The following is a 27,969-nucleotide window of genomic DNA, read 5'->3' on the forward strand; positions in this document are numbered from 1 at the left end:
GAACAGAAGTATAACTAGAGAACTAAGAGAAACTTCTACTGAATTCACATATGTATCCTGTGGAGTTTCTCCTCAAAGATCTACTGATGAGTAAAACTGAACTCAAGATTTACTTTTGAAAGCATCACAAGAACATGTTCAGATCTTGAAGAAAATTTACATGATCCGAAAGACAGTATTTTATTGATGACTGTTTATATAACCTTTTCATTGTTTCCATTAAATATATGACAGGTAAAAATCTTTATTAAATACATTTTTATTAAAAAAAAAAACACTTTCTGGATGTATGTGCATACAGAACAAAACATGGAGTGGAGGGAGAAATACAGAAGGGATTGCAGCGTGACCGTTCTCTATGGGGAATGCTTTCTCACTTTCCTCTCTTTCCTCAATAAATGTATACTCTGGCATATCAAGCAAAGAGAGAGTTGGCAAGGATAAGAAGAAAGCTTCACATATTTCTGGTGTGAATATAAAAATGGCGCAGCTGAAGATGGAAGACAGAGGGGCTGGCAGGTGGCATGGTGGTTGGAATGCTGGACTACCTCATGACTCACAGTTTGAGTCCTGGACCTGGCAGCTTGTTTTCTCTCTCTGTCTCTTTCTATGTGGTCAAATGTAAAAATAATAAATAAAAATTAAATTAAAAATTATTTTAAAAAAAGAAGATAGAAGATACAAATGAAAGAATGAGAGGAGGACATACAAGAAATTTTATAAATAATCACTCAATGGTACATGATGATTTATAGGTATCTGGGATGAGAAAGGAAAAGGAGTCAAAACAGATGTAACTCCCTGTGGTCAAACCATAATTTCAACACATACTTGAGGGAATTTGAATAAGGTAATTCACATCTTTGGATTTTGGTCTTTCTATTTGCATGATGGAATTTTTGCCCCACAGAACTGTTGACAGTCTAAGTGAGAGTATCATGTAAAGACTATTGAATGATGTTATGAATAATAATGCAGAGAAATAACAGATTTAACGATGTGGGTGACATCCCAGACATGTCTTGTATGGAGAAATAAAATAACTAAAACAAAGATAAACTAAGAAGAATATCTATAAACACCTCGTCTAACGAGAGTGCGAAGTCCTTCATTCCATGTTTTCCACCTTTATCAAAGCCTCAATTGTCCTGAAAGGGGAAGCTTCTCTTTCAACCACCAGCTGCTCTGTCACTAGTGAACTCAGTCTGAATGGGGCATTGAGTCAGGAGACCAGGACCTTGGGAGAGGAACTGAAGGATATTCCCATCTGAAAATTCCAGATCCAAAGTCTTCAGGGACCATGTCAGATTTTAGTCTTTCCATCTGCACAATGAGGGGGTTTGTTCCACGGAATTGTTAAAAGTCTAAGTGGGAGTGAGAGTCTTATATAAAACCTACAAAATAATGTTATAAATAATACTTCAGAGAGGTAGTGGATTTGAGGACATGGGTGACATCCAAGACATGTCTTACATGGAAAGAGGAAACTTGGACAAAGATTTTTTTAAAAAAGAATATCTATGCATATCTATTCTAAACAAGAATATAAAATTCCTCATTCATGTTTTCCACACACAACAAGACTCCCACTATCAATGTGCAGGAAAATTCCTCTTTCAAACACTACCATCTCCATCAGGGAGCTCAGTCTTGGTGAGGCACATAAATCAGGAGACCAGGATCTTTGGGAGAGAATCTGAAGGATATTCTCATATGAAAATTCCTGATTCCAAGGACTTCAGCGGTGACTAGAAGGGTAGGAACTTTGAAATATCTATGCTGGATTTAAGGCTTTGCTCCCCACCAACTAGTTTGAGATATCCATTATCAACATGTACCCTTGAAGGTTCTTGTAAGAATTAGAAGAAATAATAAACTACCTAAGACAATACCTGGTCCAAAAGAGATTTGAAAGCCCAATTCCTTCCTTGCCTGTTTTGCTTGTTTTGTTTTCTTTTGTTTTTTCTGCCTTGGGTAGGGTGGTAAGGGCCACTTGCATGGTCACATTTTCATTGCTTCGGGGCTGAGGACTACTGATGTTCAGCCATGACCAAGGCATCACACGCACCTTCAGCTTCCTGCTCAAAGGGGAAAGAGGGAAGAGATGGAGCCTCCTATTATGAATCATCTACCTCCTCCCTCATCTAGCTGCCATGCAGCAGACTCCTAGCATGGCTTCAAATGCCACAGTGTTTAGCATGGACCTTGCTCAGACCTTTGGTATCTGAGGTCAAAGAGGAGGCAACAGTTCAGCAGAGGTGACCTGGAAGGAGCCAAGAATCCTAGGAATCTAGGCTACCAAACAAGTCAAAGAAGCTCATGAAACTAGATTCAGCCCATCTCTGATGGAAGAGCTGGGGTCCAAGGCAGGAGTCAGAGGCTGAAAGGAGGTGGTGACACCACGAGAGAGAGAAGCCTCCATACAACACATTACAGACTTCACAAGGTCTTCAGGCAACTGGAAGTGAGGTAAATAAATCTCTAATTTGGACCTCTGAGCCGGGTCATGGGAAGTCGTCATGCTCACCCTTGCTTCCAGACTTCTGAGTGAAAGAAGGTGGCTCAGCTTCTTCACAACGAGAGATCTTATCTCCCTTTCACTGGCTTCACACAGCCCCACCACAATCCTGAAGGAGCCAGAAGTCAACCAGCGGGAAGACTCATGACTCTAAAACAGGGGCTGTGGCAGAGGCTTTAAGTGATGGTGAAGGTGTTTGCGAAGGTCAGATATGGGAGAGGCCTTTTTAAATCTCTGAGATCCAGGCAGGATCCAGGGAACAGGGCCATGAGAGAGGGTTTTGGGAAGGATAGGAGGATTCCAACATGCAGGGCTGAGAGGGAGGAACAGGAACAGATAACCATCAATTCCAAACGGGGATACAAGTGAGCAGAAAGGAAGATATCCTGGGGTTTGGGACCAGCAAGGCTGAGGGTCAGCAGAAGAGGCAAGAGATGGTTGAATCAGATTTTGGCATAAGCTTCACCGACCAGGGCCTACAATAACCCCATCAGGATGAATGAGTTGTACTGCTCATTCACTCTCACCACAAGTATCTTCTCCCAGAACAGGAAAAGACCTGAAACTGCTTTCCCAAGAATACAACCCCTGACCTTAGACTGCTGAGGTCACTCTCTGGTAAACAGAAAGCTGAAAGGGTTTGGGATAATGCAAATACTTCTTACTCCACAGGAAGGTGGTCTTGGAACCTCAGACTATGGAATGTATAATGTGGTCTTTTCTGGTCAAAGGATATAATGTGGACTAGATCCACCCCACACACAAACGCATGCACATGCGCACATGCACACACACACACACACACACACACACACACACACAGCTTTATCCCTCAAGAGAAGCCCTATGCAAGGTCTACAAAAGAAGTCTTGGATGAGCCCCATTGCAGGCTCCCACCTACTCATGTTGTAGCCATAATTCCCAACTCATCATCCAAACCCCAGGTCCTAACTCCCCTCAAGGGTATGGTCAGCAAATCTACATAGTCTCCAAGTCTGGGAAGTTGCTACAGGGGGCAAAGGAAATGATAGAACCACTGGTTCTCAGGAAATGGGCCACAAGTTCAGGATAATGCAGATCAGGAGCTGGAGCAGGACTGAAGTTGGGCCAGGCAGATGTCTGCAGGTATCAAACTCAAGTGAAGGTGTCTAGGAGTGCTGGATTCCTCCTGCTTCCTCCAATTAAATGATCTTCATGGCCTGACCTGGTTTATGGATCTCACTGTAGACAGTAGTGAGAGGCCCCTCTTCCTCCAGATTTTGTCCACTGACAGCCTGTGAATGTAAGACAGAGGGCTTTTGGAGCAGCTGGGGAACAGAGTGGAGCCCGTGGGACTCACACAGAAGCAGTGCCTGCTGATATCTCCTGCCCAGGAATTTTCCCAATGCAGCTAACACAATACTGGCCCCAATTGTAATTTTTTTTTTTTGTAACTACTATTGATTCACCAGAAAAGAATAAAGAGGTCATGAGGTGAGAAAGGACAGATGCCTGGGTACTGAGGCCAGGACTAGGAAGTGAGGGACCTGGGAATGCCTAGGCCAGCCACTGTTCCCAGTTCTCACTTTGTTGTTATCGTCCCGAGGCTCCGGGTGCATCAGATCTACATACTGGATGTTATCGTGATCATCCCTGTGTTCTTCCTGCAATTCTGCACCTGAGAAACACATAAACAAAGCTGGAATCTGTGCCTTGAAAACCTATATCCCTCCCCCAGTGCCATGAACCAACCCCAAGGCCATGGCTACAGCCACCATTACCTCTAAAAGTTTTGTTCTATGGACAGAAAAATGTAGGAGAAAGGGAACCATGGGGGGAAAAGATGTAGCTGGGCCTGAAAGAAAAAGTACAACCTGCCTCTTCTGATCTCTGTCTTCTTCTTCTTCTCACAAGTCTTCCAAAGCAGTCCAGCCCCCAGGATCAACAGCACAACCACAGAAAATCCTATGATGCCTCTCAGGGGTCCATTCACGGCCGATTCTTGTGTACTGTTTTCTGTCACACAGAGTGAAGAATAATTAATGAAGGAGAAAACTTGAGATGCACATTGACAAGGGGGGATAGAGAGAGGAAAAGGCAGTGGAGAAGGGGGAAACAATAAAGAAGGAGCATGGCAAGTTCATGCATTCAATGGGTTACTGACTGTCCTAGTCCATTTTCTGCTGCTGTTAACAGAATGCCACCAACTGGGTCGTTTATAAAGAAAATGTTGATTTGGCTCGCAGTTTTAGAGGCTGAGAAGTCCAAGAGCATGGCCCAGTACTTGGCAAGGGACTTGAGGCAGCACTCACGTTTGGCATAGAGTTTCCCAAGGTCTGAGGCCTCGTAGAAGGCAGAAGGGCCAGAGATCACATGAGACAGAGAGGAAGGGGACTGGACTTGGTCTTTTCATCAGGAGCCCACTCCTGCAATAGCCAACCCACTGCACCATTAATACACTCATGAGAGTGGAGCCCTCATGAACAAATCACTCCTTAAAAGTCCCACCTCTTAATGCCATCACAATGGCAATTACATTTCAACTGAGTCTTGGAGGAGATACTGAAACTATAACATCAAGTTCCTGCTGGGTGCCAGGAACTCTGAGGTGAACAGGATGGGATCTGTCCCCTGAGGAACTCATCATCCAGGAGAGAAAACCATATGTCCACAGCCAAACAGAAAGGTTGTAGCTAGAACATTGTCTTACAATTTGTACACAGGTCTTCCAGAAGGGCTTCCCCGAGGACTTGATTGGCAAATTGAATCTGGACGAAAGAGTAGATATTTTCCAGAAGTTCTTGGGGGTGGTGGGGGTAGCATCCCAGGAAGGAGGAACACAATGTTCTCCTGTCTGGTAGCTGGGGAAAGGGTATGGAGGGACAGATATGGATATAAAAGCTATTCAAACGCAGAAACAGGTTCAACGTGACCCCTAGACTTCTGTGTGGTGTGAGCAAGGGAAATGTGGTACTAGAAAACACGGCCAGGGCAAGAGCCCAGAGCCCTCAGAATCCACTGCTGCCCGAGCTCTACATCCCCCTCCTCTCCTGCAGGTTGCACTCACGTTTGTCACAGATGGTCCCAAGGTCTGAGGTGTCACTTTTCTGGTCCACATCATTGCTGACCATGCATGTGAGGCTGGCATTGCGCTGGCTCAAGGGAAGCCTCAGAGCCAGGGTCCAGGGGTTGGGGACTGGTCCTGGCATCCCTCTCTGCTCTAGTTCTCTGGGGATGTCCTTGCTCTCCCAGGTCACCATGAGGCTCTCTGTAGTTCCTGAGGTTGAGCATAGCAGGGTGACATTGCACCAGTCTGACGAGACGGATGTTGACTGGATCAGGATCTTGGGGGAGGGCACAGGTTCTGGGGGAAAAGAGACAAAAGACTGGAGCCTCACGTGTGGAGTACATGACACATTGCACTTCCTCATCTGTTATCTCGCCAAGGCCCTGGCACGCTCTCTACAAGGAAGGTCAAGGGTCTTACACATGAGACAGTTTCCCCAAAGCTAAACCTATAGCAAGTGACACTAAGGAGAGAGCCACTGAGTTCAGCTCTCCAGAATTTCACCAGGTTAAACAAGTCTAAAATCTCTCACAACGAAACAAGGCAGACTCCACCTTCCAGGACTGATTATTTCTAAGAAATTGGGGTTGATCCTGGGAGGGAAAGAAGTCTGGGACAGAAGGGCTTGTCCTGGTAGGGGGTCCTCGCCCTGTGTCCCTAGCTGAGAGGACACCTGGAACTGCCCAGCCATGGTGGGGAGGACAGCAAGCCAGCTCTGGGAGGCCAGAGAAAGGCCCCAGGCCCCCAGAAGTAGAGATACCTGTGGGAGAGGTGGTGGGAGTGACTGGGACCGACAGCTCCGAGTGTGTTTGAACTTGCCCCTGAACTTGTGGAGCAGACAGGGAGAGGAGGGAGGCACATTTACAAGCCAGTCTTGGACATCACATGGGGGACTTCACGCTGTAACACCCTCTCTATAGCAGGATATTTCCCTATGCAGACAGGGACTTTACGGTATGAGAGCATTGGAGGCAGTAGATGGTATGGTGGTTAAGGCAGCAGGATCCCACATGGCTGAGTGAACCATTAGAGCCCAGGCCCAGTAACTCGAAAACCATTCCAGGTGGGGGCCAGCAGATGGTATAAAGGTTTAGGCACTGGACTGCCACATGGCCAAATATGGTTTGAGTCCTGGATCTGGACTCATGCCAGGTGAGTGTGTATGTGTTCTCAAAATTCCAGCAGGAGAATGAAGGAGGAGGGTTTACAGCATGGCCATCCATCCTGGGAGGTGATTTCTCACTTCCCTTCTCACTGTCTCTCTCTGTCTCTCCAGTGAACTCACCTGTCCTATGGCAGAAACCTAAAAAATAATAGAAAAGAAAAATGAAAACATGTGAGGCATATGTGCATACCCAAAACCCTGAGAGGAGAATGGAGGAGAAATGATTGTGGCATGACCATTGCTCTTGGGGGGCACTTTTTCAATTTTATGCTCTCTCACTGTCTCCAGTAAGCACACATCATTTACAAGCCAGTCTTGGACATCACATGGGAGACTTCATGTTGTAACACCCTCTCTGTAGCAGGATATTTCCCTATGCAGACAGGGACTTTACGGTATGAAAGCATTGGAGGCAGCAGATGGTGTGGTGGTTAAGGCAGCTGGATCTCACATGACTGTCTGCATGATTAGAGTTCCACACCTAGTGGCTTGAAAAACATGCTGGGTAGACGCCAGCAGGTGGTATACTCGTTAAGCCACTGGACTCTCATGGCCAACAGTGGTCTGAGTCCAGGATCTGGACTCATGCCAGGTGAGTGTGTATGTGTTCTCAAAATTCCAGCAGGAGAATGAAGGAGGAGGGTTTACAGCATGGCCATCCATCCTGGGAGGTGATTTCTCACTTCCCTTCTCACTGTCTCTTTATCTCCAGAGAGCTCATGTGCCCTATGGCAAAAACCTGAAAAATCAAAAAAAAAAAATTTAAAAAAGAGAGAGAGAGAGAAAGGAAAACATGCCAGGCATATGTGTATGGCCAAAATTCTGAGTGGAGAACAGAAGAGAAGGGACTGTGGCATGGTAATTCTCTTCTCCCTTGGCGAGTGCTTTCACTTTCATGCTTACTCTCTGTGTCTTCAGCAAGTACACACAGCCAATAGCAAAAACAAAGAAAGAGAGAGAGAGTTGGCTAATGTGTTTTCTAAGAAGCAAATTCCCATACAGCTGTGAAGGCTCTGAGAGTTGGATTTGAAGAGACTTGGGTGAGGGAGGCTGATAATGGATGGAGATGAGTGAGAAGACAAGCGGCAGAGTGGACTAGACATACATGGTTTCCCAGATTATGGGAAATTGGTTAACAATTCCCCATTCCCCACCAAAGCTGTTCATGTCTTAATCATCAACAATTGCAAAAAAGATGGGGACCAGCAGTTAGCGTAATGGCTATGTTGCTGTACTCCCACGTAGTCGACCGCGGTTCGCGTCCTGGACCCGGTGGCTTAAAACTCACGCCGGGCACGTGTGCGTGCATGCCCAAAATCCTGAGAGGAGAATGGAGGAGAAGGGATTGTGGTGTGGCCATCCCTCCTGGGGGGTGATTTCTCGCTTTCTGTCTCTCTGTCTCTCTCTGTCTGTCTGGCAAGTGCACGTGCCCTATAGCAAAAAAAAAAAAAGACAATTGCAAATGTGTAAATGTGTTAGGTTACATGGCAATGAGAAATTAAGGTAGCTGATAGAATTAAGTTTGCTAAATACCTGATCTTAAAATTATTCTGGATTGGTGCCAGTAGATGGGGTGGTGGTGTAGGTGCTCAATTCTACATGGCCAACTGCATGGTTCATGTTCCAGACCTGGCAACTTGAAAAACATGGGCACATGTGTATGCATACCCAAACCCCAAGAGAAGAATGGAGAAGAAGGGATCACAGTGTGGCAATCCCCGTAGAGGGAGTAATTTCTCACTTTCCTTCTCTCTGTCTTACTGCTGAGCACATACATGAACCCTGTGGCAAAAATCTAAAAAAAAATTTTGTTTAGTTTATTCTGGATCCTCTAGATGGACACAGTGTAATCACAAGAGCTCTTAAAAGTAAAAAGACAGAAGGAACCAGCAAATGGCATAATGGTTTCGTCCCTGGACTCTCATGTGGCTGACCATGGTTTTGTTTTGTTTTTTGTTTTTGGGGGAGTTTTTTGGAGAGGTTTTTCACTATAGGGCACGTGTGCTCGCCAGACAGACAGAGAGAGACACAGAGACAGAAAGCGAGAAATCACCCCCCAGGGGGGATGGTCATGCCGCAATCCCTTCTCCTCCATTCTCCTCTCGGGATCTTGGGCACGCACGCACACGCGCCCGGAGTGAGTTCTAAGCCACCGGGTCCGGGACGCAAACTGAGGTCGATTACGTGGGAGTCCAGCAACATAGCCATTTCACTAACTGCTGGTTCTCGTGGCTGACCATGGTTTGAGTCCTGTACCCAGAGGCTTGAAACTCACGCCAGGCAAGTGGAATGGAGGAGAAGGGATTGTGGTGAGGACATCCCCCAGGAGGTTATTTATCCTTTCTGTCTCTGTCTCTCTGGCAAGCACAAGTGCCCTATACCAAAAACCTCTCTAAACAACATCAATAAGACAAGTACAAAGACAGAAAAGAACAGTTGGAAAGATGCAGTGTGAGGACTCAACTCCGTGTCTGTGGCTTCACAGATGGAGGGAGAGGCTATGAGAAGGCAGGCAGCCCTAAAGGCAGGAAAGGCAAGGAGATGCTCTCTTCCCTGGAACCCCAGGAAGGAACACAGCCCTGCCAACACCTGAGCTCAGCCCAGGGAAATCTGCATCTGACGCCTGACTGGGGCACAATTTAGTAATATATTTGTGTTGTTTGAAGCTACGTTGTGGTAATTTGTTATAGTACCAATAGAAACGAAGGCACAAATTACATCCCTTTAGTGCCACAAGGAACAATTCATGTGACTACAAAAATGTTCACTTCTGCCAATTTCCCTTTACTCCCCACAAACACTGAAGTGGCTTTTCTCCCCAGTGCAAATCTCAGCTCCTCTCTCTGTATATAATGGCCCTGTTTACAGGGAAGAAAATGGAGAATGAAGGCTGGTGTCTGAATGGAAGCCTGAAAATGGGACCTATGTGACACTTCTAGGGACCAAGGACAACGAGCCCTAAAACTGGGGAGAGAGCGTGTCACTTACCACAGACAGTGAGGAAGAAATCCTGGTCACATTTTCTTCCTCCACTTAGGGTGACCTGAGCCCAGTACCGCCCACTGTCCTCAGAGATCAGGTTCTCGATCCTCAGGGATGTCACGCTGGGCACCTGGACCCTCTGCCCGTACTTGTCCCGGAGGCCAAGCCAGGTTGGAGCGTCTGCCCCCCGATGGACTCGCAGCATTTCCCTGTAGCCTGATGGAGGGCCAAAGGACCATGTGATCTCCTCCAGCTCTGCTCCTAGATCTTCTCCTGGATTCTTCTCCACATGGAACAAGGCGGAACCTCCTCGGATCCTCTTCTGAGAAGACTGGGCTCTAGAATCGTTCATTCCAGAGCTCCTGGCCTCAGCGCTGCGAGCACCTAGAATATTGGGAACAGGAGACATAGGTGTTTTCTCCATGACGATGAGAGGAGCATAGGACTTTTATTTTTAAATCAGAGCCATGTAATGTATTCTCTCGATTCTGGGGAAGCTGCCTAATACAGTGAATTTGAGGCAAGTTTGGGATTAGGTCCAGGTTCCAGTGGAGAGCAATCTTGAACAGATTACTCAAACAGTCTACAGTTTCTGTACTAGCCTGTGTGGATAAATGAGATTGTGGATTGGGCCAGATGGTGGCGCAACCATAACACAACTAGACCCACATGGGGAAGGTGCTGGGTTCTCCCCAGGGTCTCCCATACCATGCTAGACACATGCACATACCTGTGACTCAACCCAGCTCAGACAGGGTAGGCAACAATGTAACCCTGTTAGGACCCTGTTAGGGTCCACCTTTTACTTTCTCTCTCAGAAGAAATTCTGGTCAAGTGGGATTGTAGCTAAAGCAGCTGAATCCCACATGGCCAATTGTGCAGATTGAGTCCTGGACCTGGTGGTTTGCCAGGCGTGTATGCACTCATGCCTAAAATCCCCAGAGGAACCTAGAGGAGCAGGGATTGTGGTGTGATCATCCCTCCAGGGGGGTGATTTATCACTGTGTCTTTCTCTCTCTCTCTCCCTCTCTCTCTTGTCTCTCTTTCTCTCTGGCAAGTGTATGTGCCATGTGGCAAATTTTTTAGAAAAAAATTAGAAGTGAGCGAAATGGTGATGCAACAATAAAAAAATTTAAAAATTATTTTTTTTTAAAAAAAAAGGAGGAAAATGAGATTATAGATTAAAAGCAACTAGCATACTTTCTGTGATGTTTACATGTATCACTGTAGGAGTCAGTTTCTAAAGTAGATCCCAAACACCCCTCCATCCTCATGTTCACACCCTTTCATGGAGTGTGAGGCGCACCCAGTAATAAGCTTCTAACAAGTAAAATAAAAATTTAAAAAAGTGATGTCACGTAACACAGTCACATTAGACTCTGATTTCCAGCTTGCTCGCTTACTCAAGTAATCTCTCTTTTGCTGTCTCTTGCTCACTCTGATAAATCCAGTTGCATGTGAGCTACTCCTGGAGGCCTATATAGCAGGGAACTGAGGGTGGCCCACAGTCAGTGAGGAACTGAGGCCCTCAGTGAACAGCCAGAGAAACTGCAGCTGTCAGCACCCACCCAGGGAGTTGGGAGCAAGTCCTTTCCAATTAAGCCAGGACCCGACCACTACCCCAGTCCGCTTTGATTTTGGCTGGAGGGACCCTGAGTCAGAGGCCTCGACTAAACCACACCTGGATCCTACCCCAGGACCCCTGAGACAAGGCACCATGTTAGCTCACAGCTCTAAGTCCTGGGTAACAGGTCACATGACCGGTAATTAACACAATAATGGATGCAGCTTGCTTTCCTTCTAGAAAGTGCATTAGGCTAGGCTCAGCTTGTGCTGTGCTGACACACTTGCAAATTCAGGGACTGAGAACAACGGGAGTACACCTCACTCACCACATGTCCATGAGAGATGGCGAGGGAGGGCTCCTGTCACACATGGGTGGAGCTCCACCACCTCGCAGTGGCACCATGCAGAACCCCATGTCCTTATAACCTCCTCAACCCCCAAAGAAGGAAAACGTCATTCATGGGGTTTTCACCACCTCAGTCCAGAAGTGACCTGGCCTCTGCTTCTATTTTTTTGGACAGAAGTAGGCACATGACCTCACCTACTTCCTGGAGTCTAAAATAACATGGAGGGCCAAACAGCCTATCTACCAAGCTTCATGTCCCAGTCACCAAGAGAGGCCTGCTTTGAATGGCCCCAAGACACAGTCAGTCTTCCTCAGCCTCCATCTCCTGCAGAGCCTTGACCAGTGGGCACAGCTACCTCAGCAAGGCCTCCTCCTGAGCCCTGCCTCACCCATCAGGTACACCCCTGGGAAACTAGGGGGTAAGACAGAATCAACAAGGAAAAGTACCACAAAAAGTACCTCTTTCTTGTTTTTGAACAAAGAGCAATGTCCTCCCTTCAGCAGGTCAGGACTCCCTGGTGTGCTGCCACCTGACCAGTGCCCAGGCTCTCTCCTAATCAAGCCTGCCCCCTCCTGCTGTATGGTGAGCCCACTCCTGGCTCTCAGTGGAACAGATAACAGCTCATGGCAGTATTCAGATCAGGAAGTGTGCCAGATACTCCTTTGTTTCCATTTATTCACTCACTCTCTCAGTCAAGTCTCTCCTCTGGGCCAGGCCTTCATCCCTCTCTCTTCAGCTCCCTCACAGGACTAGGACCCCACACCAGGCTTGTACTCTTTAGCACCAAGGCCAGGCCTTCAGGACCTGTATCAGTGAATCAGTGGCCAGTGCCCTGTCCAGTCCTGCCTCAGGCCATCCAGGAGGTTTAGCCGGTTCATCCATCAGCCTCTTTTCAGCTCCTCACAGCTCATCCAGCTCCTCCCTTCCACACCTCACCCACCTCTAATGTCTAGTCCAGGAAGAGGTCCTGCAGACAACATGCTGTACCACAGTACACACATCCTGGAGTGCAGGACACCCTGACCTGGCCACACAAGGCCACTGAGAAGAACTGTACAGGCTGTCAGCCAGTTTCCTCTAACCAAGTCAAGGCACGAGGGCCAAGGCAAGAAGGTCTCTCAGAAACAGCACTCAAGCGTTAGCAGAAGAAGAGACGGAAATGCACTGGCTCCTCTCCCAGCTGCAATTCCCCACGTTACACACCAGGAAAATGGAATCCTGAGTGTTTCAGAGTTACCAGGGTCTCAGGGGGAGCAGCCCATCTCGCACTGTGGGCTGGCCGGGATGGGGAAACAGCCACTGCTGAGCAGGGCTTGCCGCGGTGGGTATTTTCCCCGAATAGAGGCCGGATGATCCCCGCCTGGCCAACATAACAAGCGACAGGACAGGACACTGCTCTGTTTTGGTGACTGCACCTCCTCTGGGGAAAGCTCCTCCCTGCCCAAATCTACCCTAACTTAGGGCAACTCCCAATTGCAGTGACCTGGAACCTCCACCTTAAAGTCATCCACAGGGCTCACGTTGCCCCCAGGAAGAGGGGCTGGGACAGAGGCTGGAGTAGGCTGACATGGTTAAAGGCATGGGCCCTTAAACCTGATTATGGGGACAAATGTGCCTCTGTGACCAGGTGCACACACAGGTGAGCAGAACTTACTCAGGGCCTTCATTAAATCTCCTTGGAAAAAGAGACCACGCAGGATGACAGTATCCCTGAAGGGAGGGTTCCTGGGCATGGTGGTAGAAATGGAAGACAGAGCTGGATAATCCAGAACAGCTACCTCAATGGAGAATAAGGCAGGAAAAGGGCCACTACCTCATTTCAAGACTTCCTCTAAAGCTACAGTAATGGAGACAGTGTGGCACTAGTGAAAGAACAGACAGACCAATGAACAGAACAGGGAGCCTAGAAATAGACCCCCGTAAATACGGTCAACTGATCTTCGACAGAGGAGCAGAGGTAGCACAATGGAGAAAAGATACTCTCCTTAACAAATGGTACTAGAACAACCAAACATTCAGGTGCCAAAAAATTACTCTAGACAAAACATATCCTTCACAAAAGTTCATTCAAAATGGATCACAGAACTAAATGTAAAGTCACACAACTTTAAAATTGCTGCAATATTAGAACAGAAAACTCAGATGACCTTGGGTATGACAGTGACTTTTTAGACACAACACCACGAAAGACATTGTCAATAAGCTGAGCAGCATTAAAACAAAAACTATCTGCTCTGAGAAACCAATGTAAAGAGAATGAGAAGACAAGCCACACTATATTGATAAAAGACTGTTATCCAAAATATACAAAGAACTCTCAAAACTTAATGATGAGAAAACAAACAACCCAATTTAAAAAGTGAACAACCATCTTAATAGATTTCTCACTAGAGGACATATACAGGTGGAAAATAAGTAGATGAAAAGATGTTCCACATCACATGACATCGAGGAAATGCAAATTAAAATAACAGTAGATATCACTCCATACTTATTACGATGGCTGAAATTCAGAACCCCGACAACACCAAATGCTAGTGAGAACGAGGAGCAACAGGAACTCTCCTTCACTGCTGGTGAGAACGTAAAACAGTACAGTCTTTTTGAAAGACAGTTTGTAGGTCTCCTACAAAACCAAGAATACTCTTATTGTAAGATCCAGGTAGTAATGCTCCTTAGTATTTACTCTTGGGAGTTAGAAAACTTGCATCTACACAAACACCTGCATACAAATGTTTCCAGATTTATTCATAATTGCCATATTTGGGAGTTACCAAGTCTTTCAACAGGAAAACTGACAAGCTGGTACATACAATCAAATACTACTCAGTGCTAAAAAGAAATGTGCTATTAAGCCATGAAAACACAGGAAAGAAACTTAAATGCATACTAAGAGAAAAAATCCCATCCTATCTGTCTGCTTATTATATAATTCCAGCTATATGACATTTCAAAAAAGACAAAAATACAGAGATGTTAAAAAGATCAGTATTTGGGGAACCAGCAGTTAGCGTAATGGCTATGTCGCTGGACTCCCACGTAGTCGACCGCGGTTCGCGTCCTGGACCCGGTGGCTTAAAACTCACGCCAGGCACGTGTGCGTGCGTGCCCAAGATCCCGAGAGGAGAATGGAGGAGAAGGGATTGCGGCGTGACCATCCCCCCTGGGGGGTGATTTCTCGCTTTCTGTCTCTATGTCTCTGTCTGTCTGGCGAGCGCACGCGCCCTACAGTGAAAATCTCTCTCAAAAAAAAAAAAGAATTAAAAAAAAAAAAAAAAGATCAGTATTTGCATGGGATTGGGATGTGGGAGATAGGGATGAATATGCAAAGCATAGAGGATTTTTAGGGCAGTGAGCAGACACCATGTGCTACTAGAATAATGGATACATGCCACTGTACATTTCTTCAAACCCATAGAAAACATGACTAGAGTGAACCCTAATGTAAACTGTGGGTTTCTAAGACTATTCCATACGTCTATGGACGTCTTCTGGTACTAATGATACATTGATGAGTTTATTAATTGCAATATATGCACCACTCTGGTGGGGGATGTTGAAATGGGGGAGGCTATTAATTGTGTGTGTGTATGTGGAGGGGGTGTAGAGTATATAGGAAATCTCTATTCTGTCCTCTCAATTTTACTTTGAACCTAAAACTGGTCTAAAAAGTAGTCTTTAAAAAAAAAAAAAAAAAAAAAAAAAACAGGAAGACTATCATCTCCTCCAGACAGTGGGCTCAGTCCAAAGGAGCTGAAACCACAGTGACTGCAGAAAGAGCCCAGAATTTGAGAATGGCCTCTCTCTCAGTTTACATACGTGAACTCTTTCCAAGGCAGCCGCCTCACAGACCCTGCCCCGTGAGCTGTCCTGACTCCCACATCAATGAACGTCCACACTGCACCGACACCTACACGGCCAGCACCAACACAACCACATCACCACAGGAAGGCACTTTTTGGTCTCTCAAAACTCTAAAGGCCTTGTTTCTTCTAGCTCCTTCCAAAATCGAACCGGCTCACACCCAAAAGAAAGCATTTAAGGGACTTTTCTTTGATGACATACTCCAAAGTGAATTTATTTTGTCTTTGGTGTTTTGTTTGTGTCTTTCTTTCTTATGAGCGAGTACCAAGTATCCCCCAAGTGGATCCCCACATCACACTCACAGGAAATCAGGACCTCTTCCATGTGGAGACCTAGGCCTGTTTAACTAAAAATGTACCTAGAGACCTCATTAACAAAGAAAGAAACACAAATGCAGTCTCCAGCAGGTACCCTAGGGCCTGTGCAAGGTAAGCGCAGTCGTATTTACTAGAGTATGGGGGGGGGAGGTCTTCAAAGAGTTCATGGAAAGTGCATATTATAATAAAACTATCTATGGATTTTAAAGTTTTTGCACCAAAATAAACTCATACTTCAGTTCCATTTGTCATGATCTTTGTGGCGTCCCCTCACAGTGTTCTCGCAGACAGGAGGACATGGTCTTCAGGGAGAGGCAGGGAAGGGAGCAGTGATGGGTTGAGTCATTGGGCAGAAAATATCTGTTGATGGAATAGCCCCATATCTCAGAATGTGACCTTATTTGGAAACAAATGTAGTTTTAGAGATGTAGTTTAGTTAAGATGGGTCATTTCGGTGGGCCCTAGTCCAATGTGACTGGTGTCTTTATAAAAGGGGAAATGGGGACGCAGACACAGACATGAACAGAGGGGAAATGATGTGAAGAGACAGGGAGAATGCCGTGAGAAGACAGGATGCGGTGATGGACCTGAAAGCCAAGAACACCAAAGATGGCAGCAAACGCCACAGGCAGGAAGAACTCCCCTCACTGTGAACCAGATGTCTGTCTCCCCCTCAAAATCCAGATATTGAAGCCTTAGCCCCACATATGTCTGTATTTGGAGAAGGGACTTCTTCTAATTAGGGAGTAATTCAGGTCATAAAGGTGGGACCTGATAAGGCTTAGGGTCTTTATAAGAGAACACCAGAGAGCATTCTCTTTCTCTCTCTCTCCCCCTGCCTCTCTCTTTTTCTCTCCACATGCACCAAGTGACGACCATGTGAGCACACAGTGAGGAAGAATGTGTACATCAGCAGCGAGGAACAGAACCCTCACCAGAAACCAGACTGGTTATCACTTTGACCTTCTGGTCTCCAAATACTAAGAAAATGACTTTCTGTAGTTTCAGCCGCCCAGTCTATGGTATGTTGTCATGGAAGCCCAAATACCCAGATCCGGAGCCTTAAAAGACATGCCAGGTGCAGGTGTGTGCATGCACAAAATACCAAGAGGACAATGTAAGAGGAAGGGTTGCAGCATAAACATCCCCCTCAGGGGACACTTTTTTTTTACTTTCCTTCTCTCTTCTCATCTCTGTCTGGCAAACACAGGCACCCCATAGCAAAAACAAACAAACAAACAAACAAACACCTCTATAGTTTTAAAGGGAGCATGGGGAACATGGCACTGCTCACACCCTTATTTTAGACTTCTTTCCCTGGGACTGTAAGACCGTGAATTTCGCTTGTTTGGCACAGTTTTTTGGTGCTTTCTTGTGGCAGCTCCAGGAAACTCATACAGGAGGGATCAGCAGCCAGGGCTATGCATTGACCCTTTGAGGGCTTCCTGAGATCCAGGGCTGGGTCCTTAGGCAGAAAAATCAGCATGATATCAACCCTAGAGTGAGACAGGTCTGGGTTCAAGTCCTACATTCATCCTGGCTGGGTGATCTTCAGCAAGTTCCTAAAACTGCCTGAGCCTTGAGTCCCCACATACGAACAACAGCAACAGTGATTGCAAGTATTCACAGGACTCCTGCAAGGATTAAGTACACTACAGAAAAAGCACTGCACAGAATGTGTTCACCTGTCATCAGCATCACTGTCATTTGGGCCCACCTGCCATGGATTTCCACAGTTAGCTGGATTTCTCCCAGTGCTTTCCCTTTCTCAGAAAAGAGCTCACCTATGCCCCGAGAAACACAATTTCAGCAGCTCTCCAGTTACTGGATGTCTCCTGTTCCGTAGGACAGCTCATCAAGGATGCCAGGTTACAGGTCATTATCCCACTCAAAGGATGAGGAGATGACATTGAGCAGCACCAAGAGGCTTGTGGATTTTAGATTGTCAATCAGATTATACACCCATATGGTTAAAAAAAGAAAGAGTAAATAGAGATTAAAAATTACGTCTCTCCTATCCATGCCTCCCACCTGTGCAGTCCCATTTCCTACGAGCAGGCACTGTCATCCGCATCCTATGTATCTAACCAGAGAGGATCTGTGCATTTACAGGCAGATATGTGTACCCACAGCCACGACACCCTCCATACACAGGGTCCTGTTTCTCTCCTGTTCCCATAGCAACACATGTCAGAGCCCACCCTAGACCTGCATGCCTGTCCCATTTACTGTCTGCGTGTTGCTCCATATGGGGCTCTAGCTCTCACCTACTTCTGAGGCCGTTTGTTCCCTGAACTACAAGCAATGATGCAAGGAATAGCCTTGTATTCAAGCCTTTGCACACATGCATGTCTGTATATTAGGATATTCATTAGAGTGGAGTTAATGGGTCAAAGACACATATATCTGACTTTTTTTTTTTTTTTTTGCTATAGTGCTCAGGGAGGTCTTGGGATGCAAGCATAGGACCTTTTCTATGTGGGTCCAGTTGCAGTACCACTGCACCACCATCTGACCCAAACATGTTTTTTTATAAGTCAAATGTATCAAATTTTGGACTGGCTGCATGGCACAGCAGTAACACAGTACTCAAGAGGAGCCCATCCCACATGGTGACCACAGTTTGAATCCCCGATTCAGTCAGCATGAAACCTACCAGGTGTGCATGAAGGTACCCGCAATCCTCTTGGCTGGAGGACTGAAGGAAGGGGATCGCAGCAAGACCAGACCCTGTCTGAGGTGCTCCTCTCCTCCCTTTCTCTCTCAAGTACATGCACACTATCATGGATACAGAAAACAGGTGAATAACTTTTACTGAGTTACTGGTTTTATATATCTTGCTGGTAAAGACTGCCGCTGGCAAAGCATGTTTTTAATTCTCTCTTGTTTTCTTTAGGTACTTTCATGGTTTCAACTTTTCATTTTTATTTTATTTTATTTTATTTTATTTTTAGAGGTTTTTGCTACAAGGCATGTGCTCTCACCAGAAAGACAGAGAGAGACAGAAAATAGAAAATGAGAAATCACCCCCCCAGGGGAGATGGCCATGCCGCAATCCCTTCTCCTCCATTCTCCTCTTGGGATCTTGGGCATGCACACATGTGCACCCAGTCTTAGTTTAAGCCACCAGGTCCAGGCTCAAACCACAGTCGACTACATGAGAGTCCAGCAACATAGCCATTAGGCCAACTGCTGGTCCCTCATGATTTCAGCTTTTATGCTTCATCTTTGATCTACCTGAAATTTATTTTGGTGTCAACAAGACTACATAGTTGAACATTAAAACAGAGTGGTCAAAAATTAGACTTTAGAGGGGCCAGCAGGTGGCATGGAGGTCAAGGCATGGATTCCCACATGGCCAACTGCAGTTCAAGTCCCAGACCCTAAGACTTAAAAATCATGTTGGGCATGGGGACCAGCAGATGGTGAAATGTTTATGTCACTGGACTTCCACGTAGTTGACTGTCTTCTAAGTCCCGGACCAGGTAACTTAAAACTCACGCCAGTGTGCTTGCATCTGTGCTAAGATCCATGGAGGAGAAGGGATTGTGGTGTGGTCATCCCCTGGGGGGTGATTTCTCACTTTCTGTCTCTGTCTTTCTGGCAAGCACATGAGCCCTAAAACAAAAAACCCTTCTATAAAAAAAGAAAACCATGCTGGGTACGTATATGTGTACGCCAAAATTCCTGGAGAGAGAATGAGGTGAGGGGTTATGAATGAAGGAGAGGGAATTGTGGCATGGCCATCTTCCCTGGGGGGGGGTAATTTCTTATTTTCCCTTTTTCTGTCTCTCTCTGACAAGCACATGCACCTGAAGGCCAAAAACAAAAAAAAAAAAAAAAAGAATAGACTTTAGAGTCTGTGAGATTTGAGCCACATCCAGGTCCTGGATTTCCTAGCTTATAAACTTGAGCAGTTTGGTTATTTTTTTTTTTAGAATTTCTTTTTATTTAATTTAATTTATTCATTCATTTATTTTAATGTGACTGGAAGAAGACACACACAGCAACACAGAGGGGAAAGTGAGAAAGCAAGCCACCAAGTCTGGGACTGAACCATAGTCGGCCATTTGGAAGTGTCCAGTGCCTTAACCACCACGTCACCTACTAGTCCCTTAAGCAGTTCTTTTACCTCTGTGTGAAATGAAAATAACGCAGTATGTTCCTCGCTGAACTTTCCTTTGGATTTAAGTAGAAAAAGTGTTCAGGGCCCAGACACAGTCATGCAGTAGTAACGCATGCTCCAGATGCCGAAGCCCCGTGGGAAGGCCCTGGGCTCACATTCTGAAGCCTCCCTGTACACCCCAGGCATGCACGTGCCCATGACGCAGGAGTTGTGCTACCGAGCAAGGAGACTCACAGCATGAAAAGCCTGTTCGGTATCTCCTCTCAGTCTCTCTCTCCCTCTCACAGAAAAAAAAAGAGATTAAATAACTAAGCTTCTGGCACAGTGCTCATGTGTTCTATGAATATCTGTTGCTAATATCACATGATAATGGTCATGTGACCAAGCACATCTGGGACTGAAGCCAGACAACCTCAGTTCCCAGGCTGGTGTTCTTTCCTCTCCACCAGCTGCTTCTTCAGGGCTCCCCTCATGGGTACAAGATGGGTTCCAGGGAGTCAAGGTCCAGCCAGCCATGAGTTTAAAAGAAAATTAATTGCCATGTGTCCACAGCAACTGGCTTCCAGAGCCCTGTCACATTCCCAAGTTACCAAGTCCTCGAGGACCGCTATGCAGCTGGGAGAGAGGTGTGTACAGAAGGTAGGAAGGGCAGCTGCTTGCTCTCCCAGGCTTGAGCTGAAAACAATTTCCATATTATTAACTGTGTTTGACTTGTCCTCTCCCTTTAGTGGGTTGTTTTTTAATATAAAGTGTTCTATGTTCCATCAAAAACAACCACACGGGTCATGGAGTATCTTTAAGTGGACGTTCACAGGGCACCTCACCCCAAAGGAAAGCAGTATTAAGGTGGATCCTCCAGACGTGTACCTAGATATCCACAAATACCTTGTGAACAAGGGTTTGTTTGTAAATTTACTTCAGCCTTCCCCCGACCCACTTACTAGGTGTCTTTAGTTCTCCCTTTGAACCACTCCTAATATCTTACTGGTTCCTCATTAATTAATGAGCAAAGTTAAAGTATCCTTTAAAACCTCAGTAAACCATTCCATTTAGTGTTCATCACATATGTGTGTGTGTATGTGTGTGTGTATAACTGTGTGTGCGTGTGTATGAAGTGTATAAAGTATATGTGTGTATATATACACATTTTTGTTCTTGCTATAGGACACATAGGTTCAATATAGAGAAAGAGATAGAAAAACTGAGAAAGCACCCCCCCTCGGGGAGTGGCCATGCTGCCGTCTTGTCTCCTCCATTCTCTTCTCTGGACTTTGGGCACACATACATGTGCCCAGTATGTTTTTCAAGCCACCAGGTCAAGGACTTGCATGACAATCGGCCTGTAAAGTCCAATGCCTAAACTACCACACCACTTGCTGGCCCCTAACTGTATATTTTAATAATCAATTTTGGGCCCAGCCAGGGAATAAAGTCCATAGCATACTGGACTAAAGTGCGGAAAGCCACATGGCTGACCACAAGTTTGGATCGCCAGGTGGGCCTATAAACTCGCAGGTGTGAGGGCAGGGAAAGGGGACCACAGTGTGATGAAATGCTGTTGAAGGTACTCCTCTCTTTCATGTACACACACCTGCTATCAAAAAAATTTTTTTAAATATATCATTTGGCGCAGAACATAAATGTTCATTTAATGTAGGGATCAAAGAGACAGTCTTCTTTTCTAATGGGGAGAAATGGGGCATTGGGCTAGCTTAAAGACATTTCAGTCTCCAAAGGAGCATCTCCTTAAGGGATTTTCACAGGTAACTCTGCTCAAAGCGGTGCGTGTCTCTCCCTGCCAGCACAATAAGATCAGTGACCGAGAGAGGAGCCAGGGTTTCTGCTAACCAGACAGGAACTGAAAAGGTCTGGCTGAAGCTTTTATTAGCCCCTTCCACCCACACAGCTGCAGCAGGCTTTCCTGAGCGTGGTTTGCAGACCAAATTTCAATACACCATGAGGAAGGAGAGGATGTCCTTCAGCAGGTGTTTTGGCCAGACCCCTCCCCATACCCGGGAGCAAAGAAAACAGAGAGTTGGGGGAGGCAACTGGAAGAGGTGGGTTCCCAGTGGCCACAGGGACTTTTCTGGCTTCTCTCTGGAAGGGCCCTTGTCAGGCTCGCCAGCTGTCAGCCCTGCCAGGGCACAAGGGTGGACCAGGACAGGATGGGAGAGACAGAGCAGAGCCTTGACAGCCACAGAATTCTGTCTGGGTAGAGGCACCGAATCCCAGAATGTCCTAGTTAGGAGCCTTAGAGGTGACCTGCCCAAATCCCTCATTAACAGAAGAGGACGCTCTCTAGGACTTGCCCTGGTCACACAGGGCAGGGCCAGACCTAGAGCAGGTTTCCCCTACCAGCCCAGGGCTTTCCACCTGCAGGACGCTGCCCACTACCTCTCTCCATCTTCTTCTCTGCCCTCCCAGGAGCTCAGCCCGTCCCTACACTGCTGTCTGATCCCACCAGGACCCTTAGCAGCTGCTGGCTCTCACCCCTGCTCCACTCCCCTGGGAAGGGAAGCCAGCACCTCAGTGTCAGCAGAGCAGGAGCTCCTGGGTAGCCAGCCTGCCAGACCCCGCTGCCTGGAAAAGGGAACCCAGGAGAGAGCAGGCTCAACCCCAGGTTTCCAGGGAGGACCTGCCCCAGAGCTGCAGATGAGGGGCAGCTGGGGGGAAGGTGGAAGAGGTTGGAGAGAAGGGAGCAGCAGGGCTCTGATCCACTGACAAAGGAGGCAGATGGGGAAGGGGAGGGGAGGGGAAGGGAAGGGAGGGGAAGGAAAAGTAGGAGAAGGAGGAAAAGAGAAAGAGGGAGAGGGAGAAGGAATCCAGGGACAGTGAGGTAGTTCACAAGGCAGAGTTAAAAATTCCCTTGAAGGCATGGGGGTTAAGGTGGCTGGATCCCACATGGCTGATTGCATGGTTTAAGTCCCAGAATCTTAAAAAACACACCAGATGGGTGGATGCATACACAAAATTTAGAGAAGAATGAAGAAGAGATTACAACATGACCACCACCCCCCTTTTTAGTGTGGGGAGAGAAGGAGGGTGCTTTCTCACTTCCCCTCTCTCTGTGTCTCTCTCCTCTCCAGTAAGCACACAATGCCCTTTGGCAGAAAATAAGGGGGGGGGGAGGAGAGATGGCACATTTAAAAATTCACTTAAATAATATAAAATTTAAAACTTGTAATCAAAATAAAATGAGTTTGTTTTTCTGTCATGTCTCCCTGCCACACACTGGAAAACCAACAGCAACTGAATTTCATCTCACGCATCAAAGTCACATTCCACCTCTCAGTGCTGTCTCCACTCCTCCATGGTATCTAGAGCCCGCCATGCAGGGACCCTTTCTCCTCCAGCCCTCCTCACCTCAGCCGGGCATTCAGAAAGTGCTATGATCATTAAAGGCTCAAGGGCACAAGGGAATCCCAGAGCGCAAGTGCCCCCCAGGCTGGTAACCGTCTGGGAAATTACAGTGTGAACTGAGCCAGCCCCCGGCCACCGCCTTCCATTCAACAGATCCCCTTCCAAACACACATCCAGGAGTGAGTTTCAGGTTTTTAGAATGGTAAGGACAAATTCTTTATCATCACCCTCACCAACACTCCCTTATCACCAATTCCATTCCCAAAGCGGGATGAACTTGAAAAAGGACAAATCCAGAAACGAGGGGCTTCAGGCTTCCCGAAAGGACGCAGAGCAAGTGAGAGGCAATGTTCCTTCCAAGGACCCAAGGACGCCTCTTACCAAACTCTACACAGGGTGTCCAGGCACATTCACTACCATGGAGGTCGGGCCTATGGGAAAATAATTTCAGTCATTCCCAGTTCCTGCTGGACTAAAGGGAGAGACTCAGTTCTTCCTGTGTGCATAGACAGCCAGTCCCTAAAATAAGAAGCAGAAGGAGGGCTCTGATCCACAGACAAGCGAGGCTAACGGGGAAGGCGCAGGGGAGGGGAGAATGAATCGAAATTCATTCTCTCTCCCTCTCTCTCTCCTTTCCTTCTTTCTCTTCCTACTTCCTTCCTTATATTTTTGTTTTGTTTTATTTTAGCTTTTTGGGGGGTTTTCTTTGTTTTTTTGGTCTTTTTTAGGTTTGTGCCATAGGGCATGTGTGCTCAAAGGAGAGCAACAGAAGACAGAGAGGAGGAAAGTGAGAAATCACCCCCCATAGGGACAGCCATGCCACAATCCCTTTTCTTCTATTCTCTTCTTGGGATTTTGTGCACCCACACACCCATGCCCAGTGTGATTTTCAAGACTCGGTCTGGGACTCAAACCACAGTCAGTCGTGTGGAAGTCTAGCGCCTTAACCTCCATGCCCCCTTCTGGCCCAATGTTTTTTTCTTTTTTTTGTAATCTTCCAAACCCAATGTCTAAGGAGAAAATTCTATACAAGTGAACACATTTTTACACTGTAAAAATAGTATTGAAGTAGATAAAGCCTAAGATACCTCATTAAAGGAGGTCTAACCCCTCCCTACTGCAAAGCTCAATGTCCATTCAAGGCATCCTATTTTACACATCTCTCTAATTATTTAAATCTTATGTAATTCTTTGCAAGTTCATTAAGAGACTGAGCTGCTAAATAAAAAAATATATAATAAAAGCCTTCACCAACTTTGTATTCACTAGGCCTTATTATTTCCTCAGTAGTTTTTTTGTTTTGTTTTGCTTTTCTAGAGAGAGGCTTTTTTTTTCCTATAGGGCACATCCGCTCACCACAGAGACAGAGAGATAGAAAGCAAGAATCACCATCCAGGAGGAAAGGCCGTGCTACAAAAGGCCACGCTACAATCCCTTCTCCTCCATTCTCCTCTTGGGATTTGGGGCACACAGGCACACGTGCTCAGCTTGTTTCAAGCCGCCAGGTCTGGGACTTGAACCATGGTCAACCATGTGGGAGGGGTCGAAGTAGCCATTACACCATCTCCTGGTCCTATTCTCATTAGTTTTTAACACTGTTTGACATACAAACATAACAATCCTCCATAAAGTCATGAATGTCATGTACAGCCTCTGTCAGGACAGTGTTTCTTTCAGTTCCCTTTTTAGCTTAACTCCCTCTTTTCTCTACTTCCTCCTCTTATTTTTCTCCCCAGTAATATAAAATGTTATAATAATAAATAAGAGATGGGTTTTCTCCTAAAGTCCCTATCAATAATCTACCAAATCCTCCCACTTTTCAACACATGTTTATAAACACTGGGTATATTGACACCCTGGAGTTTGTGAGGCTGCTTCTCCTTTTATTTAAAAAAATAAGGATTTCATTGTATTCATCTGCCTGGATCTTGCTCACGCATCTCACCTCATCCCTCCCAGGGAACCAGGACATTTCTAAGGCTATAATGTTCCATGTACAGATACTCCTCAGTTTGTTCCATAGCCCGCAAATTCATCAGGATCTCCTCTATTTTCCTAGGGAAAATTTTGTTGGAGTCTTGCCCAAGACCACACTGTGACAAACATGGTTTCACTCAGAATGCCCGAGGCTGACAGCATTTTGCAGTAGGAGAGACATTCAATGGGATTATAAAGAGCCAAAGTCTTGCATCTTGCTTTTACCTGAAGATAAATTCTTTTCAGCATTTCAAAATGAAAACTAACACTGAGATAAAACGCAAATTTGACAATCAATTTTAAGATGAACTCGAGGCCTTCAAGGACCCTGATCTGCTCAAAGCTGAGCCCTAATTCCAGGTGAGAGACATGCTCACTCTCCTTTCTCAGGGAAGAAGCTCAAGAAGCCAGACCAGCAGGGCTGCGTCCAGCTCAGGCACCGGGTTCTAGTCCCCTCCACTCAGCTGCACAGACCCTCAGGACCTGGTGAGCTCCTGGCCAGGAGTGCAGGTTCCCCCCACCACCCTCACCTCTCTCTCTCTGCCTCCCCAGTAACACAGCACAAGCGCCTCACCTCCCTGGTGATGATTCTCTAATGCACCTGCCCTGGCTCAGGATTCCTAGCCTCGGGGCCACCAAAAGGCCATTTTGTTCTTTTGCCCACAACTTCTCACTCAGATAACTGACAGTTAAATAAGAAATGAAATGACCTTTCTGAACACGATAGGAACTGAGGAGAGCCACTGTTCACCCCAGGACTCGAAACTGCATATGCTACTTCTACAAATTGTAACACAGTGGTTTTCTCCATTCTCCCTCCAGAAATCTCAGAGCCTGAACTGCCCTCCCAGAGCACAGGAGCCCCCAGCCATCCCAGCCCTGCCCAATTGTCCTCCCTTCACAGGAGCCCAGACCACTCACTGAGGAGGAGGCTGACGACTCCCAGGAGCCAGGCAGCCCTGCAAGGGTGGAGGTATCCTGAGCAGGGCCCCATGGCAGGCTGCCGGCTGGGCTGTTCAGCTGCACAGAAAACATCCGACTATGGAGGTGAGAGAGGAAGGGAAGCCTAAGCACTGAGAGCCCTCAGGGCTTCTCCCCCCACCCCACCCCACCCCGGGGCGGGGCCTGCAAGCTAAAGCCTGTTATCAACTTTCCTCAGCCTCATCACCTCCAGGACACAATCAGTAACAACTGAAGAATAAATGCATGAAAGACCACACTCAGCACTCAGCGGTGCCTGGCGTCATGGTGGAGAGGCTCACCACCTCTCTGGGTCCAGCCTGCTTGGCTCCTCCTAGGATCAGTGCCTGTCCCAGTTCCTACTACATCAATGAGTTAAATTTCTTTTCTGATTTTCCAAAAAGCTTCAACTGTCAGTTGCCTGAGTAAGAAGCTGTGGGCAAAAGAGCAAAAGGTTCTAGTAAAAACTGTCAACCTCCCACCTCCCTAATGCAAATATTGGTATTTACCTAGAGCCATATGGCTTCCCTAGCTGACACTGATGTAGTCGCCTCTCTGTCTACTCAAGGCGCAGCCAAACCTCACAGAAGCTGATAGGCTGGATGGAACATGGCTTTCCCTTTAAGGCTCTGTGAGCCCTGCTCCTGCTAACGCAAAGGGGCAAGGGAGAAAACTGCGCACTCCCTCTGGCCACAGCCTAAGCTCTCTCCTGCTCACTGTCACTGTCTGAGGCTCAGGTCTGCTTCTCTGTAGACCTGGACACTCCACATCTGAGAGCTGTCCAAGAGTGCTGTTCCTAACTCCTGGACAGTGCCTCCTTCTTTTCCCCACCTAGACTTCCACTCCAGCTGCCCAGCAGAACACCTGGCACCTAAGGAGATGGAGAACTGTCGATGCAAATAATAGACTAAGAAAATATGAGGAATGAGATGAGATACGATGCAGGTTCTGAAAAGCTCAGGCATGCCTCACATTCCTAGAAATCAAGAAGTCCCAGCAGGAGCACAGGGCTGTGTGGGTGTTCGTGAGAGCTCCGGGAAGTCCCTGATACCCCCGTCTGGACCTGTAGGACCAGGCCACCACCGTAACCTCAAGGTGTCCAGGTTACTGCTTAGTAAGCCCATCTTATGGATGTGAAATCCGAGCCATTGAGGTGTGATAAGATCTGTAAAATGTCACCTGGCTAAGCGAGGTGGGCAGGGCTCCTGATCACCTGGACTCCAGCAAAACAGCTCTGCAGATTCCAGACAAGAGTAAGTATTCAACAGTGCCTGATCCTCCTTCTCCCTCTCAAAATAATGGAGAAACTACTTCAAAAGGCAATCTAGGAATCCTACAGTGAGAAACTGGCTCTTACATGAGTGGAAATCTGGACAGCTCACGCCCTGCCGACCCTCAGGACGATCGGGATCCAGTCTCACGAGGCAGCACCACACGGCGTCCATGGAGCACTGCTGAGAGGGATTCTTCTTTGGCAGCCATTTGAGTCTGAGAATGATTTGTGTGAGGGGAGGAGGGAAGAGAGGAAACCAGTAATGTGGCTGGAAGCCAGGAGCCCTCTGTGCTGCCAAAGTACCAGAAACGTTCTAAAACACCAGGCACTGAATCTCATTTTCTTTTAAGAGAGAGATTTTTGCTATAGGGCATATGCACTTGCCAAAGAGACAGAGAGAGACAGAGAGACAGACTGGCAATGCGTGAGCTGTCCAGATTTCCACTCACGGCTGTTCCCTGAGGTGGG

General features: G+C 46.8%; 1 protein-coding gene across 4 annotated transcripts; it reads right to left on the reverse strand.

The window, feature by feature from the left end:
• Positions 1 to 241: 241 nt before the first annotated feature.
• Positions 242 to 27,723, reverse strand: LOC102499263 (T-lymphocyte surface antigen Ly-9-like). 4 transcript variants are annotated; one of them, XR_003551416.1, is made up of 6 exons: positions 27,586 to 27,723; positions 9,718 to 10,095; positions 5,565 to 5,861; positions 4,372 to 4,513; positions 4,084 to 4,175; positions 242 to 3,792 (listed from the first exon to the last, which is right to left on the reverse strand). XR_003551416.1 is itself a non-coding variant. In XM_027776574.1 (6 exons), the coding sequence occupies exons 1-6, from the start codon at positions 27,671 to 27,673 to the stop codon at positions 3,700 to 3,702; spliced, it is 1,086 nt and encodes a 361-aa protein (XP_027632375.1). In that variant the 5' UTR covers positions 27,674 to 27,722; the 3' UTR covers positions 242 to 3,699. The 4 variants fall into 4 exon arrangements, 3 of the variants coding, with proteins under 3 accessions (XP_027632375.1, XP_006160480.1, XP_006160481.1); XM_027776574.1 differs by having other exon boundaries at positions 4,376 to 4,513; positions 27,586 to 27,722; XM_006160418.3 differs by lacking the exon at positions 27,586 to 27,723 and adding an exon at positions 26,190 to 26,333 and having other exon boundaries at positions 4,376 to 4,513.
• Between the last annotated feature and the right edge of the window lie 246 nt (positions 27,724 to 27,969).

The sequence above is a fragment of the Tupaia chinensis genome, unplaced genomic scaffold (assembly GCF_000334495.1).
Source record: "Tupaia chinensis unplaced genomic scaffold, TupChi_1.0 Scaffold000684_1, whole genome shotgun sequence".
NCBI classification, from domain to species: domain Eukaryota; kingdom Metazoa; phylum Chordata; class Mammalia; order Scandentia; family Tupaiidae; genus Tupaia; species Tupaia belangeri.

Coding starts and splice junctions, on each gene's coding strand:
- LOC102499263 (XM_027776574.1), bottom strand. CDS start 27,673: ATGGACGCCGTGTGGTGCTGCCTCGTGAGACTGGATCCCGATCGTCCT. Junction 5,862..9,717: donor TTTCTTCCTCACTGTCTGTG/GTAAGTGACACG, acceptor CTTTTCCCCCAG/AACCTGTGCCCTCCCCCAAG. Junction 3,793..4,083: donor CTCGGGACGATAACAACAAA/GTGAGAACTGGG, acceptor TTACATTCACAG/GCTGTCAGTGGACAAAATCT.